Source organism: Salarias fasciatus, chromosome 6 (genome assembly GCF_902148845.1).
Source record: "Salarias fasciatus chromosome 6, fSalaFa1.1, whole genome shotgun sequence".
NCBI lineage: Eukaryota > Metazoa > Chordata > Actinopteri > Blenniiformes > Blenniidae > Salarias > Salarias fasciatus.
The window spans coordinates 36,611,407-36,624,851 of NC_043750.1; the positions used below are offsets into that span (position 1 = coordinate 36,611,407).

Below are 13,445 nucleotides of genomic sequence, written 5' to 3' on the forward strand. Positions count from 1 at the left end.
AGATTTTTAATCTCAGGGGGAACTCTTAAAATTAGGAATGCATCATGATTTTGGGTCATTCCTGAAAATGTTCTCTTTATCATTCAAATTGTTATGTTTTTTTCTTTCAAGAAGTCACACTCAGTTCAGACAGCCAATAAAAATAAATGGTTTTATGACTGAGAATTAAACAGCAGGTTCGCTATTTTGTTGAATTCCAGTTTGAAAGCTTGTGGGTATAAACCCAAGTGAATAAATGCTTTGAAGTTCTGGATTTAAAGTCATAAAATCGAGGTATTCAGTTTATTGGTGACCTGATAAGGTTCATACTTGACAATTGAATGTTTGCAGTAGCCAGGCTTCCTTGTAAAAAAAAAAGAAACAGAACCATTTTGAAACCAAAGAGCTGAAGTCAGAAATGGTTATGGCAGACCCTGCAGAGTCCCACAGTCCTGGAAGACAGATGGACCGCTAATTCAGGCTGTCGCTTCAGTAAGTGCTTTGAAATGGCTGCTTTGGGCCTTTCTTTGAACTGCCGGGTGACGGAGGCTGCGAGCAGCAGCCTGATCACTTCCTGTCAGGTGGAACTCGCTCAGTCCAAACGTCTGAAGGTTGGAGCGCACACATCGGATTTATCCATCAGGAGCTGCAGGCAGACTCCCTGTGGTCGTAAATCTCACAGAGCGGCACTCCAGGGAACGTCGCCGCGAAGGAAGAATCTGCCGGGGAGAGCTCAGGACATTTACAGTCTATCATGGAGACCGGGGACAAAACAGAAGTGGAGTCCAGTCAGGACTCTGCTTCCAGCTCCAGCAGCAGCAGGTCGGTTTCACTGCCGCTGGTCAACCACCGGTTTCAGATCACACAAGTGAGAAAGTCTGAGGGACTGTCGGTCTCTGACCTGACCTCAGTTTCCAAAACCTTCAAACACATCGTTCTCTTGTGTGTGTGTGTGTGTGTGTGTGTGAGACGGCCGTTCCTGCTTCCTCACACAACCTGATAAGACAGACGGATGGATGTCAGCACTGAGTGGAGTTTGCATGATCCATCTTTGTCAGTGTGTCACTTCTTTGGTTTCCTCATAAACCCTGCAGCGCCTGTGTAGGAAGACGGTTTGATTCCTGTCAGATCACACGCATTCAGACACACACAGCCTGATGTGGTTCAAGAACTCTGGACACACAGAAGACAAACCTCTTCACAGCTGAGTGCGTTTTGCTCACGGAGCATTTCAGTCGATCAACACAAGACGAACGACTTGCAGCAGAGGTCGGACTGAGGCAGCGAGAGGAACGGCCGCCCTGTCAGCAGAAATGATCACTTCCCTGGAAAGTGAAGGGAAATGAGATAAGACGCCACTAAAAACCTTAGAAACTCCAAGGATTCAGCTCAGAGCAGCACGGAGAAAAACCGTTAAAGTCAACAAAAGATTGACAATTACTTCCGCTTCAGGAGTCAAGGTAAACTGTGAGCCTTCGGTCTGTTGGGCGGGTGAACGCATGCAGAGGTGTAAATCTGGATTAGAACCATGGAGCAGAATGACACGACTGCGAAGGCATGTCCGAACCTCGGAGCAAAAAACTAAAATAAAACATGACAGCGACTAATCTGTTGCTCTGTTGGTGCTGGCAGATGGCACGCAAGGCCTCAAACATGGTGTTTTTTACTTTCCCAAAAAGGAAATGTGGAATGATTACAGGAAGTCTGGAGAAGGTGTGAGATCAGCTGAATAATGAGTAGCAACGTATGGGAGGCCAGCAGGTGTTCATCCTTTGTTAGCTGGAATCAGTTCAAACCCATGAAATAAAGCAATCAGGACAACGTTTATACAGTCTGTATAATTTATTTTTACAGAAGTGTTAAAAAACAAAATGTAAAAGACTCTAGAAAATCCAGCACATGAAGCTCATCAGCTTGTTTTGTAGAAGAAAATGATGGACGTAACGTTGTGACGCTGTTTTCCTGATTCCAAACCGCAGCTCAGTTTTTGGTCTCTGTGTCATAAGAAACATTCAAAGTAAATTACACACACTCTGAAGAACAAGGCTCAAGTTAAACAGACAACCACACCAGTCCAGCCTGACAGGCTGAAATCAAAACACGTTTCATGACATTGAAATACATTTAAGATCCGATCGAATGGAAGAAATGTGGGAGAAGCAGGAGGGAAAGTTGTTAATAAGAAGTGTTTTTATTAAATCTTCCAGCCTTCAGCATCCAGTGGATTTTTACCTGAGTTCATTTAGTCTGGTATGGCTCATGGCTGCCCTCTGCAGGACAGATCAGAAACACCCCACACTCTCACAAGCAGATAATTTCAAAAAGGAATAAAGCATTCAAGTCTTGTTTCACTGAGACGTTTCTGTCTCTGGAGAGCGATCCGGTCAGACGGCCACGGGATCCACGAGCGCTGCGGTGGTCACGGGCGTAGCCGGCGGCGACGCGTTGCCTTTGTAGCCCAGAGACAGGATGTGCTTCTGCAGGTGTGTGATCCACTTCTCCTGAACCGACAGCGGCCCGCTGAAAACCTCCTCACAGAACCTGGAGAGCAGGACGACGGTCAGCTTTTAACACCAACCCCCTTCTTTGTTCAACATTTCAGAAGAAATCATAATAAAAAGAATAAAACTTGATGCATATTCAACTTCAAGGGAATGCAAATTTACCAAAGCTTCACTTCATTTCAGTATAAACATATTCATTAGAAGTCAAGATTCAACCAGAAAAAACTACAAACTGAGAGAGCATGTGCTGATGATCCCTGGGTGCTTTATTTTATTCTTAGATCCTGTTTTCATGACGTTTCAAATGAAAACAAACCGTTTCTGCATTTTTCGTTTCAGAAGTTTTGCATTTCCGGCAGCATTGGACGTGCCATGCAGATAGAGTTTGTTCCACTGCACTGAAGTTTCTGAAGACATTCATGTTTACTCTGGAACAGGTTCTGCTCGGTTTGTGACAGACGCCGCTCGCTGACTCACCTGCACTTCAGGGAGTAGATCTTCCCCACCAGTTTGACCAGTGGAGTCAGCGGAGGCTTTGGCAGCAGTGCGGGGATGCTGCCTGAGCGAGGCGCCTGCTGGGAGTTCGAATCCCCGTTTTCCTTCCTTGCAGCTCCTCCATGCTTCGGTGGATGAACCCCTGATGGGACGAAGTAGGTTTTTTTAATATAAACGGGATGAGGATTTCTTTTTTCATGCTTATAAACATTCGTCCAGTGACCCTCACCCCTCGGGGATCGCACGCTGGCGAGGCCGTGTGCCGCCATGGCCCTGGTGTGGCCCTGCGACTGTCTGGACGAGCCGGCAGCAGCTCCCGAGTCCTCCCTGCTTGCTCTGTGCTCGTGCTGTTGCTCGTGCTGCTGCTGCTGCATGTGAGGCTTCAGACCGCCGCCGGGCACCGAGTCAGAGTCCACGGACAGCGAGGGCGAGCCGGAGCGCCTGTGGGACTGAGAGGACATCGACTCCCATCATGCTCCGCTCAAGAACGCTCACGGAGCTGAAAAGGAGCGAAAGCCCACCTTCTTGATGTAGAGGTCTCCCGTCCGGTAGCGCCGGGTGATCTGGGCCACCTTGGCCGGGTCTTTCCGGATCAGCTCACTGAGGAGCTCGATGGGCGAAGTCACTCCGTCGGTCCTCCACTCCACGATGCCCAGCTGGCGGAGGTGAGCCCGCGCGTGACTGGCCAGGGCTTTCCGGTTCTCAAAGTAGAATCCACAAACCTCACAGGAGGAGTCTGGAACCGGGAAAACAGAAGGAAAACGATACGTTTGGCTTTTAGACTAAGACTCCAAAACACTGGCACACATTTGCCAAACTCAAGGAAGTCCTTACCTTTGATTGGCGGAGCTTTCTCTTTCATTGAGAAGTCTAGAGGCACGGCGCAGGAGCTGGAGGCCGCCATGCCCGGCGAGAGGCCGTCCGGCGGCGGTTTGGAGGCGTGAGGAGTCGACTTCCTGTCAGCGGCAGAGCCGCCGTGCAGGAGCTCTTTCTTGGTTTCCTCGTTGTGCATCATGACCTCTTTGAGGAGCTCGATGGGCGAGGATTTGATCGACCACGTGAGTCCGAGCTGCCGCAGGTGGGCGCGGGCGTGGCACGATAAGGCTTTGCGGGTGTCAAAGAGCTGGCCGCAGTAGTCGCACAGGACTGTGGGGGGGGACTGGATTCCTGCCAGAGTCAGAGACATGAACACAGACTTCAGTGAATATGCTTTGACTGAAGAACCAACTAAAAGTCTCAGTGATATAATGATTTAGACCTCATTTTAATGATAACTTTTCAAATGAAGAAGTATCATTTTTGTTTCAGAAAAGTTTTGTGTTTACACGGCTACGTTCAGAAAGCCATGTACAAAAACAAAAACCGAAAACATTTTCATGTGTTCCTGGGTCTCTGCTTCACCTGGCTCGGGAGGCTTTGAGGACGGAGCGGTAACGGGCGACTTCTGCAGCGCCGAGGAGTTGTTCGTGACGGAGGTGCTCGGCTGGGCCGTCACCTCCATCTCCACGGGCTCCGGCTTGGGTTTCCGATACAGAGGGTCCACGGCGAGCCGGAAGCCTTTCTTCGCCTTGGGCGCTTTGCTGACGGGAAGCTGGGGGCTCTTCACGGGCGTCGTCTTGAGGGAAGCCGGGGAATGCGGGGTCCAGGACTGGCTGGGAGCCGGAGAGCGAGCGGGGGTGGCGGGAGACGCCGGCGCAGGAGACGACGCCGCCGACGAGCTGACCGCACCTTTTGACTTGCTGGGGTGTACCGGCTGCAGCATGCCGCTTCTGACCAGCTCCTGGACGGCTTCGATGGCGGAGCTCTTCCCCACCAGGTCGCTCACCCCGATGTGGCGCAGGTGGGAGCGAGCGTGGCTGCCCAGGCCCTTCCGGTTCTCGAACACCTCCCCGCACAGGACGCAGGTGCAGTCGTCCGACGCCTTGGGCCGCTTGATGGACGACGCGGTTGAGAGGGACTGCTCGGAGGCACGCTTGGCAGACGATCTGGCGGGGCCGTCCGACGTGAGGTTCTCCGGCTGCTCGGCGCCGGCGTCCTTCAGGTCCTCGCCCTCCATCAGCTGGTAAAGGAGGTCGATCGGGCTGCCTTTGCCTTCACTGTCGGGGATTCCCATCTGCCGCAGATGGGCGCGGGCATGGCTGGACAGGCCCGTGCGGGTCTCGAACCAGCAGCCACAGAGCTGGCAGACATGCACCTCATCAGTGGTGTCTGGAAACAGATGGAAGGAGGACGCAGAGTCAGAAGGAGGCCATGTTTAAACGGCTAAAGCATACATCAACTGCCATGAAATTAAGCACTCTGTCTTAAAGTTAGACATGACGTCGCACACAGTTCAACATTTTTGTCAGTCCCTTCACACTGTCGGCTCGCTGTCGGGCTGCTGTGATGAATTCACCACTAAGAATCACGCCTCTATCAAATCTCATTTCCAGAAGAGCAGCTTGCTGTGTGATTTCAAACACCAAGCTGCTTTGTTTTTTTTTGCTTACTTCTGTGTAAACTAAACAATTCCTACAGAGAATCTGTATGCACAAGCCACTATTTAGGAAATCAGGTCAAAATTCAGCCACACCTAGAGTGATGGGGGCATCAGTCTCCAGCGGCGCCCAGAGGGGCTTGCCTGAGGACTTCTGTTGCGAAAAAGAAGAGCTGCTGCCTTCAGCGGCGTGCAGAGCAGAATGAGACGACGGGAGCAGGGGTGACTCTTTCAGTCTGACTGGAGACCCCTGACTCTCCGTCTGGGGCAGGGTCGTCACGACTCGAACGCCTGACTTGTAGGAGGCGTCTGTCCTGTCTTGTAGCGAAGGCGTCTTGGTGATCGGCTGAGATGTCCTTTTGGACACAGTCGGCCCGGACTTAGGCGACTCGGGCTGGACGTACGGAAGACATCCGTCTCTCTCTCGGACGAGCTGGTAGAGGAGCTCGATCGGAGCGCCGCTGTTTTCCGACAGCGTCACACCGAGCTGGCGGAGATGGAGGCGAGCGTGGCTGGAGAGGCCCCGTCGTGTCTCAAAGTATGTCCCACAGACTTCACATATGACCGGCTGTGAGGTTGCTGTTGGAACATTGAGATCAGAAACTGAAGACTTTAGCTCAAACTTGCAGATACGTGGAACACAATTCATCTCATCAAATGCCGATCAGAATAAAATTACAACTTCACTAAAAAAAAAAAAATAAAAAATAAAATCAGTGTTCATGTAAACAAGACAATGCGATCCCTCAATCAGACTGACAGAGTTATCATGCCTCCTTACAAGAACACTATGAATCCAGCATTTTGAATGGTCCCAAATTAACTTTCAAACTTAAAAAAATTCTGCTTATAGCAAGTCTGAAATAGGAAAATGAACAACCACGGCTTGAACCATCAGTGACTTTTTCTTCTTCATAAACAAATTTCTGCACCTTAACTTAAGTCTGTCTGCCGAAACAAGCTAGCAATCAAGTAGCAAATCTCTTTTTATTCTAAATTGTAAAACCACAGCACATTCAAGCACAAAACATCAAACCGATGCACTCTCACATTCGAAAGAAGAGTTTCCAAATTATGTAGCGAGAAAATTACTGGTGGAGCTGGTTTTCTTTAAATATGTTGTTTTACGGGGAAAAAATTTGGTACCTTAATGCCCAAAACTCCTAAGGCATTCAGAGGAGAAGCTGTGAATACTTAGAAGCTAAGAAAGCGATGTCAAAAGATATTTGACTCATTCAGAATAAATGAATCCCCGACAAGCGGTGCAGCTTTCAAGTCAAGTAACTTTGGCAGAAAAGATGAGTGTTTGTTGCAAAAAGAAATCTCCAGGAAGCCAAAAAAATTGCATCACAGCATCAGCAGGTGACTCTGCAGCCTGTTAGTGTCAAAGTGCATTCAAGCTCAATCAGCACCAGTTTGTGCAGATTCGACACGCACAGGCAAGAGTGCCAGGAAACAGCTTTTGCTCGTCCAAAAGGAACATTAGGGCAGCAGTGCGGTTTGCCAGTTAACAAACAGGCAAAAGAGCAAAGCCTGAGGAGTAATGTGCACCGGACAGACAAGACAGATCAAAAACATTACATGCAGACCAAAATCAGCTTCGTTGGAGAAGATGAAGCATTGAGCTGGGAGAGTAATGATGCACTGGGCGAAAATGAAGGGTTATCAAATGGAAATCAGATCACATGATTATAGATCAGTGTCTAATCTACTCCAAGTATAATCTGGGGAGATGGTGCATGATTGATCATCAAATGAATGAAAACATTGGGATCAGTGGAATTTAGTAGCTAATGAATTATAAGATATGATGAACACTGTAGTGGTTAGCCCTCTTTCCCCACAGTGGGATGATCTGGGTTCAAATCCCAGCCGAGTTTGTATACGAGGACAACTATAGTGGCCCAAAATTGTCCCTCTGTGTGAATGTGACTGTGATAGTCTGTCCTGTGATGGACCGGCCTATCCTGCCCTCACCCATAGTAACTAGGATTTGGCTCCAGCACTCTGCACAGGAAAAGATGGACGGATGAATGAATGAATGAATGAATGAATGAATGGATCTATGGATGGACAAAACACTGAAGTTTCTCTCTTACCTGGTGAATCCATGATCGACACTGAAAGCTTCTTTTTAAAATATCTTCACACAGATCCTGTGCACCTGGTAATGAGAATCAATGCAAACACCATGAAACTGATATCAGGCAACATCAGTTCGAATAGTTTAATTCTTTTGAACATGAATGGTGCAGTCGCCTTTCGGTGACACGACCACGGTTCACATGCAAGTAACACTCTGAAATGCTTGTCTAAAAGCATCAGCTTCATGATTTTATAAGTTTAAAAATGAAGCGACGTGTGTTTCCGTGAAGCAGAAGTGATTCACACGGCTCATTAGTTCAGGCTAACTCTGCTAGCATCTTTTGTTTTGGATGTTAACGTTAGCCGCATGCTAACCGGAGCGCTCTCTTCTTTCAGAGAAACGAAGATAGATTAAAAAGCCTAACCGGGTCGAAAGACAGCTTAAGTAAATAAAATAAAATAAAATAAAATAAAAATATAAATAGATACTGAAGGTGAAGTTAAACTTACCTGAAAGGATAAAGGATCTGTCTGTGAACATCAATTTGACCCGCACATGCTCACCGGAAGTAAAGCAGCACATTATTTTTTCAAACTAAAAGATTTCATATTCTTCTCTTTTTGTTTTTTCTTGTTTGATTTCACAAAAGCCACACGGAGGAGCAATACTGACACTCAGAGGAGGGTAATGCTGTACTACAGATTAATATGGACAAAATAAATGGATGAATCCTCACTTGATAATAAGTCTCTCTCCCCCTTCTCTCTGTGTGTCTCTCTCTTCCTCTCTCAGTCACTCATTCTCTCCCTTTCTTTGTCACTCTGCAGAACTGAACTGTGTTCTTGTTGTTTTGCATGCAGCTCCACTTTTCATAAATCCCTCTTGGGATTCCCCAAGGCTCTGTACTTGGCAGTTCATAAATTCCAGCGCCGCCAGCACAACGATTTTATGGATTCAAATATTTGAGGAGCAAACAGTAAATTGAGGCGACACTTGTGTTTGCTTGTTGCTCTCTGTCTCCTTCCGTTCCTTTTCCTTTTTTTCTATTCCATTCTTCGAGGCAAAATACTAATTCAAGGCCACCAAATACTACTTTTAGACAAGAAAATTACTCATTTGGGGCCATAAAATGGTAACTCGTGGCCACAATTCCAAATAGATGTCATGTCTGGGGCTCCATAGAAATCAGATACGAGTAAAATGATTTATTTGAGTAGTATTCCACCCTAAGGTACCACTTTGTGGTGAGATCCCTCTGAGGCGGTCACCCAGATTCATTGATTGATCTCTTTTTCTACCACAGCTGTGTGAAATGCGGACATGCTGTAGCTCGTGCTTTTATTCTGAAGGCGAGAGTTGTAACTTCCGACTCCGCCCCTTCCCCATCCCCCGCCTCCTCTCTTCTTCAGACTGCTGCACGCAACCTCTCCACGGCCTTACGTAAAGACAGGTGAGCAGAAAACTACGACTCTGAGCGGCGTCTTACTAACATCAGTCCGCGCTTCTTCTGCACGGCTTCACTGCGGGACTTTTCGTTTTTTTCTCCGGGGACGGAGAGGTGGAGGAAAGCAGGTTAGCAGACTAAGCTAACTTGCGGCTAACGGAGCGGCTCCCCTCTATCCCTCCTCCTCTTCCTCCCCGGGTTTCTGTTCTTTCTCCTCCTCCTCCTCCTTCACTGTCTGTGGCCCTTTCTTTGTCCCCGAGCTGCTGCTCGACACTTTCTCCTGCTTTCTCCTCACACTTGAGCTATTTCTGAGTCACATGGCGAACCAGTCTTTAGCTGCAATGATGAACTTTGACCTTCTCCAGGCAACAAAGGGGTTGTAAACTGAAAGATAGCTATTGTACAAAACAATGAAAATCAGGATTATCTGTATAAACATGTTTAATATTTAATGCATGCATTTGGAAGTTGTGTTTGCAGCACCTATTCACATATTTGTAACTCTAAAAACGCTCATGCATCACTGTTTATGTGCTTCATCATGGTTGCATAAGCTTCTTAATGGGCTATTGTTCTCTGCTCCGTGAACATGACTTGCATGTGACTTATCTGGGTTTCTTCAACTGAATCCGCCTTTGAACCGCATGCCAAACCTGGCTATCAGGTCAGCCTTCGGGCTCCCCACTGAATACCAAACTTTACTCTTTTAAACTGCTTGAAGATAATCTGCTGTGGCTCCTCCCTGCTGGACTTGCACACGAGCATCAGCGGCTTTCTGTTAACTTTGGCTGCTCTGTCCTTCCCCAGTTATTTGCCACCATGTCAGCTGGAAATGCAGTGATTGGCAAGCCTGCCCCAAACTTCAAAGCCACAGCGGTGGTTGACGGGCAGTTCAAGGACATCCAGCTGTCAGACTATAAAGGTAATTCTTTATCTACTCAAGTTATCCGTGTTGCTTTTCTCCTGAGTGGCATACCTGATGTTTATGGAGCCATAATAATCTCCTTCTTTCTCTCAGGAAAGTATGTGGTTTTCTTCTTCTACCCCCTGGACTTCACGTTCGTGTGCCCCACCGAGATCATTGCGTTCAGCGACAGGTCTGAAGAGTTCCGCAGCATTGGCTGCGAGGTGATCGGCTGCTCGGTAGACTCCCACTTCAGTCACTTGGCATGGTGAGAATGAAGAATGAAAAGGGGGGATTTGTTCTTTTGAGTCTTGTAGTGTGTAGGCTTCTATAAAACTGAAGCAAACGGGTCAAATACAGCTTTGTTACATTGTTTATGTGTGTGAATAATTTCTAATGAAAATCTTTGCAGATTTTAAAGCAAATGTGTTTAAATTTTGCATTTTTTAATCCATAGTTTGAAGCAGCCCTATAACGGTGCTGTCCTCAAGTGTGATCTATATTGTAGGAAAGTGAGTTCTCTGAATAATCTGTAAGTGCAACGACTTGCTTCCGTGCGCACTATAATTTTATTAACCCTCGGCTTCTCTGAAGTGGCACCCAGCCCTTTTCTTATCTCCTTCTCTGCGCCGTGGAGATAAAAGTCAAGGTAACGGTCTCTGGGTCAAGCAGAACTTTCTAGAAGTGATACTAAGGGAGGGAAGAAACCAAAAAACGTGCAGCGATCCTTGAATTCAAAATATTTGGTTTAACAGACCTTGAATGTTGCCTTGACAGTATTAACTCACATTTATACAAGCCGGATCTTTTTTTAGGAAAATTGCTTTTTTTAATGCGTTGATTTGCGTCTGTGGTGTTGATAGACTGGCTTTACCTCAGTGTCAGAGGAGTATTAAATAAACCTACTATTTTCTTTACTTAAACTTGAATTTTGTTGCTCTATGGCTTCGACTTTCAGTCACAGCACCTCCCACAGTAACTTTTTACTGTGTAATATTGTTTCATTCCAAATGTCACTGTACTTAAAGGTCTGAATGTGTTTTTAGTAATGTTGACATTTCGATCTCGTAGGGTCAACACACCAAGGAAGCAGGGAGGTCTGGGTAGCATGAAAATCCCCCTGGTTGCCGACCTCAACAAGACCATCTCTAAGGATTACGGAGTGCTGAAGGAGGACGAGGGCATCTCTTACAGGTCAGACTCTTTTTTGTTAAAACCCCGCTGAAATGCTGAGGGTGCCCGAAACAACAGTTTGACTCTGAACCCTGATTCTGTGCCTCTCAGGGGTCTGTTTGTCATCGACGGCAAAGGCATCTTGAGGCAGATCACCATCAACGACCTGCCTGTTGGTCGCTCCGTGGACGAGACTCTGCGTCTGGTTCAGGCTTTCCAGCACACTGACAAATACGGAGAGGGTGAGTAAAGTGTCTTAATATCACTTTATCCTGTTCGGACACATTGACGGGTTCTTAATGTTTGGCCTTGTGTCATTCTCTGAAAGCTCAGTTGTCTTGGGTTGACTATAAATTTGTGGTTTCCAAGCCACACAAGGAGTCTTATCAAAATTTGTCAGTTTAAATTCAGTTTAACAGTAGAATTAAAAAGATATGCTTTAGTGTGCTTTTATATACTTGATGTTGTTGATTGAAAACACCCAAATTTCATTATATTTCATTTTTTTATGTGTAATTTGTGACATAACCAATTCAGAAACGTATTCTGGAGCTGTGAACTCTCCTGGAGGATTCACTCGTCCCTTGTTGGTTTACTCTCCTGGGCATTCCCACTTGTACTTTGTTCTCAAAGTTCAGTGCCTACAAATGTCACTCGGCTTGAACTTTGTCCTCGTCTCTCTCCAGTGTGCCCCGCCGGCTGGAAACCCGGCAGTGACACGATCGTCCCCGACGTGGAGAAGAGCAAAGCCTTCTTCTCCAAGCAGTGAAGGCCTTGGATCGTCTGTCCACAGCACTTGCCGTCAAGATGAGAGGTGTCCCCATGAAGTATCTCATAACGTCCAATCAGTTAAAAACAAAGAATTGCAGTCTGTTTAGAGAAATGTCTGTATGTCCAATGTACGATTGGTTGGGTAACCTCATAGTCTCTCGCACTGAAACTAGTTCTCTTTTTTCCAAGAAAGTCATATTTTCCTTGCTGTCACAGATTTGTTACAATCTTTATTAAAACGGTGGGAAAATAAACATTCGTTGTGGTGTGTTTCTGTACAGTGACGCTTTTAGTCGTGGGTGTAATTTCATTTCAGGCCTCTGAGTGGCAGCACATACCCTCTGAAACTCTTCCTGGCTTCTTGCATCTCTGTGACAACTTCATGTTATTCCAAGAGACGCTTTTTGGGATGGCGATTGTGCATCAGCCTTGGCTCCTGTTTCCCTGGCAGAAGATCTGAGTACATCTCAAAGCTGCCAAGTCTTGGTTAATATCGGAGTTATTGTGGTGGTTTGACTCAGCACAACAACCTGTTATTGCCAAATGGCACTAAAGCTTATTAGGAAACAGTGGAGTGTTGGCTGTGACAATACAAACCTGTTAAGACTCCAATCACGAATCTCTTTCAGGGACAAGATTTCACTTTGTTTTCCACTGATATAAGAACATTTTACTAGATAACATCGTCTGCACTACTTGATCCACTTGATCTGATGTAAGCTGGCTCGGGGTGATCACCTGCGAAGGTTACAGTCAATCAGGGAAAACACAATTAGTGATCAGGAAAGGTCAAACTTGTTTTTTTGGTGTGGGAGGAACCCAGATTACCTGGGGAAATACTCTTTCAATAACCCTCATACATGGGATTTTTCTCTCTCTGAAGCATAAACCACTGCACAGTCAGCCCCATAATGACATCGCTGTCGGAGCAAAACAAGAAGCGAATTCCTGACAAACCCTGAACAAACTGCCACTTCATTGCAATGTAAAAACACACACACCTTTGAGCAATTTAAAGTCACCAATTAGCCTGATGTGCATGTCTTTAGACTGTGAGAGGGTGATGGAGAGAAAACCCATACATCACAAGGCAGAACTTACGTATTACTGATACTTCATATAATTATGACCTATACTTTCTGATTCCATGTTGTACATCAACCTTCTGCCCATCTTAATCCTGCGCAGGGCGTTGGAGCCAATCCCAGCTTTATGTGAGGGCAGGATACACCTGGACGAGTGCCCAGTCTGTCACAGGGCAAACACAGGCGATAACACACTCACATTCTACACCTAGCGTTAATTTACGGTCAGCAGTTAACCTAACGGGCAAGTTGTTGGACTGAGAGGACACTGGAGAAAATATACAAATTCCCCAAATGTCTTTGTTATTATGCAGCACTAAATAATCGTCTGTTTCTTTTGCTATGAGATATTTTAATGTTGCATTCTCAGTGAACGGCAGAACAAGAATTCCATTGTGCAGGGAAACATTTTAACATGTTTTCTGATGTGTGTATATATATATATATATATATATGTATTGAGTACAGTGATAAGAACCACTACACCACCGCCTCATAATAACCAGTCAGTTTTTTTCTGAAACAATG

The 13,445-nt window shown here is 46.3% G+C and overlaps 2 protein-coding genes across 3 annotated transcripts; one reads left to right on the forward strand and one right to left on the reverse strand.

The window, feature by feature from the left end:
• Positions 1-1,808: 1,808 nt before the first annotated feature.
• Positions 1,809-8,141, reverse strand: LOC115391023 (protein Wiz-like). Of its 2 annotated transcripts, XM_030095112.1 has the most exons (9): positions 8,050-8,141; positions 7,554-7,618; positions 5,551-6,033; positions 4,380-5,186; positions 3,813-4,145; positions 3,500-3,714; positions 3,208-3,427; positions 2,961-3,120; positions 1,809-2,520 (listed from the first exon to the last, which is right to left on the reverse strand). In XM_030095112.1, exons 2-9 carry the CDS (start codon positions 7,564-7,566, stop codon positions 2,364-2,366), a joined length of 2,388 nt encoding a protein of 795 aa, XP_029950972.1. In that variant the 5' UTR covers positions 7,567-7,618; positions 8,050-8,141; the 3' UTR covers positions 1,809-2,363. The 2 variants fall into 2 exon arrangements, with proteins under 2 accessions (XP_029950972.1, XP_029950973.1); XM_030095113.1 differs by lacking the exon at positions 5,551-6,033 and having other exon boundaries at positions 8,050-8,120.
• A 734-nt stretch (positions 8,142-8,875) lies between these two features.
• Positions 8,876-11,944, forward strand: prdx2 (peroxiredoxin 2). Its single transcript, XM_030094407.1, has 6 exons — positions 8,876-8,990; positions 9,792-9,906; positions 10,003-10,156; positions 10,960-11,082; positions 11,173-11,303; positions 11,748-11,944. The coding sequence occupies exons 2-6, from the start codon at positions 9,804-9,806 to the stop codon at positions 11,828-11,830; spliced, it is 594 nt and encodes a 197-aa protein (XP_029950267.1). The 5' UTR covers positions 8,876-8,990; positions 9,792-9,803; the 3' UTR covers positions 11,831-11,944.
• The last annotated feature ends 1,501 nt before the right edge of the window (positions 11,945-13,445 follow it).

Excerpts from the sequence above, each read along its gene's own strand:
- LOC115391023 (XM_030095112.1), bottom strand. Across the intron at positions 3,428-3,499 it reads GAGACCTCTACATCAAGAAG|TCCCACAGGCGCTCCGGCTC; the intron begins GTGGGCTTTCGC and ends ATGTCCTCTCAG. Across the intron at positions 2,521-2,960 it reads ATCTACTCCCTGAAGTGCAG|GTTCTGTGAGGAGGTTTTCA; the intron begins GTGAGTCAGCGA and ends CCTGCTCTCCAG.
- prdx2 (XM_030094407.1), top strand. The coding sequence starts at position 9,804 with ATGTCAGCTGGAAATGCAGTGATTGGCAAGCCTGCCCCAAACTTCAAA. Across the intron at positions 9,907-10,002 it reads CCAGCTGTCAGACTATAAAG|GAAAGTATGTGGTTTTCTTC; the intron begins GTAATTCTTTAT and ends TCTTTCTCTCAG. Across the intron at positions 11,304-11,747 it reads CACTGACAAATACGGAGAGG|TGTGCCCCGCCGGCTGGAAA; the intron begins GTGAGTAAAGTG and ends GTCTCTCTCCAG.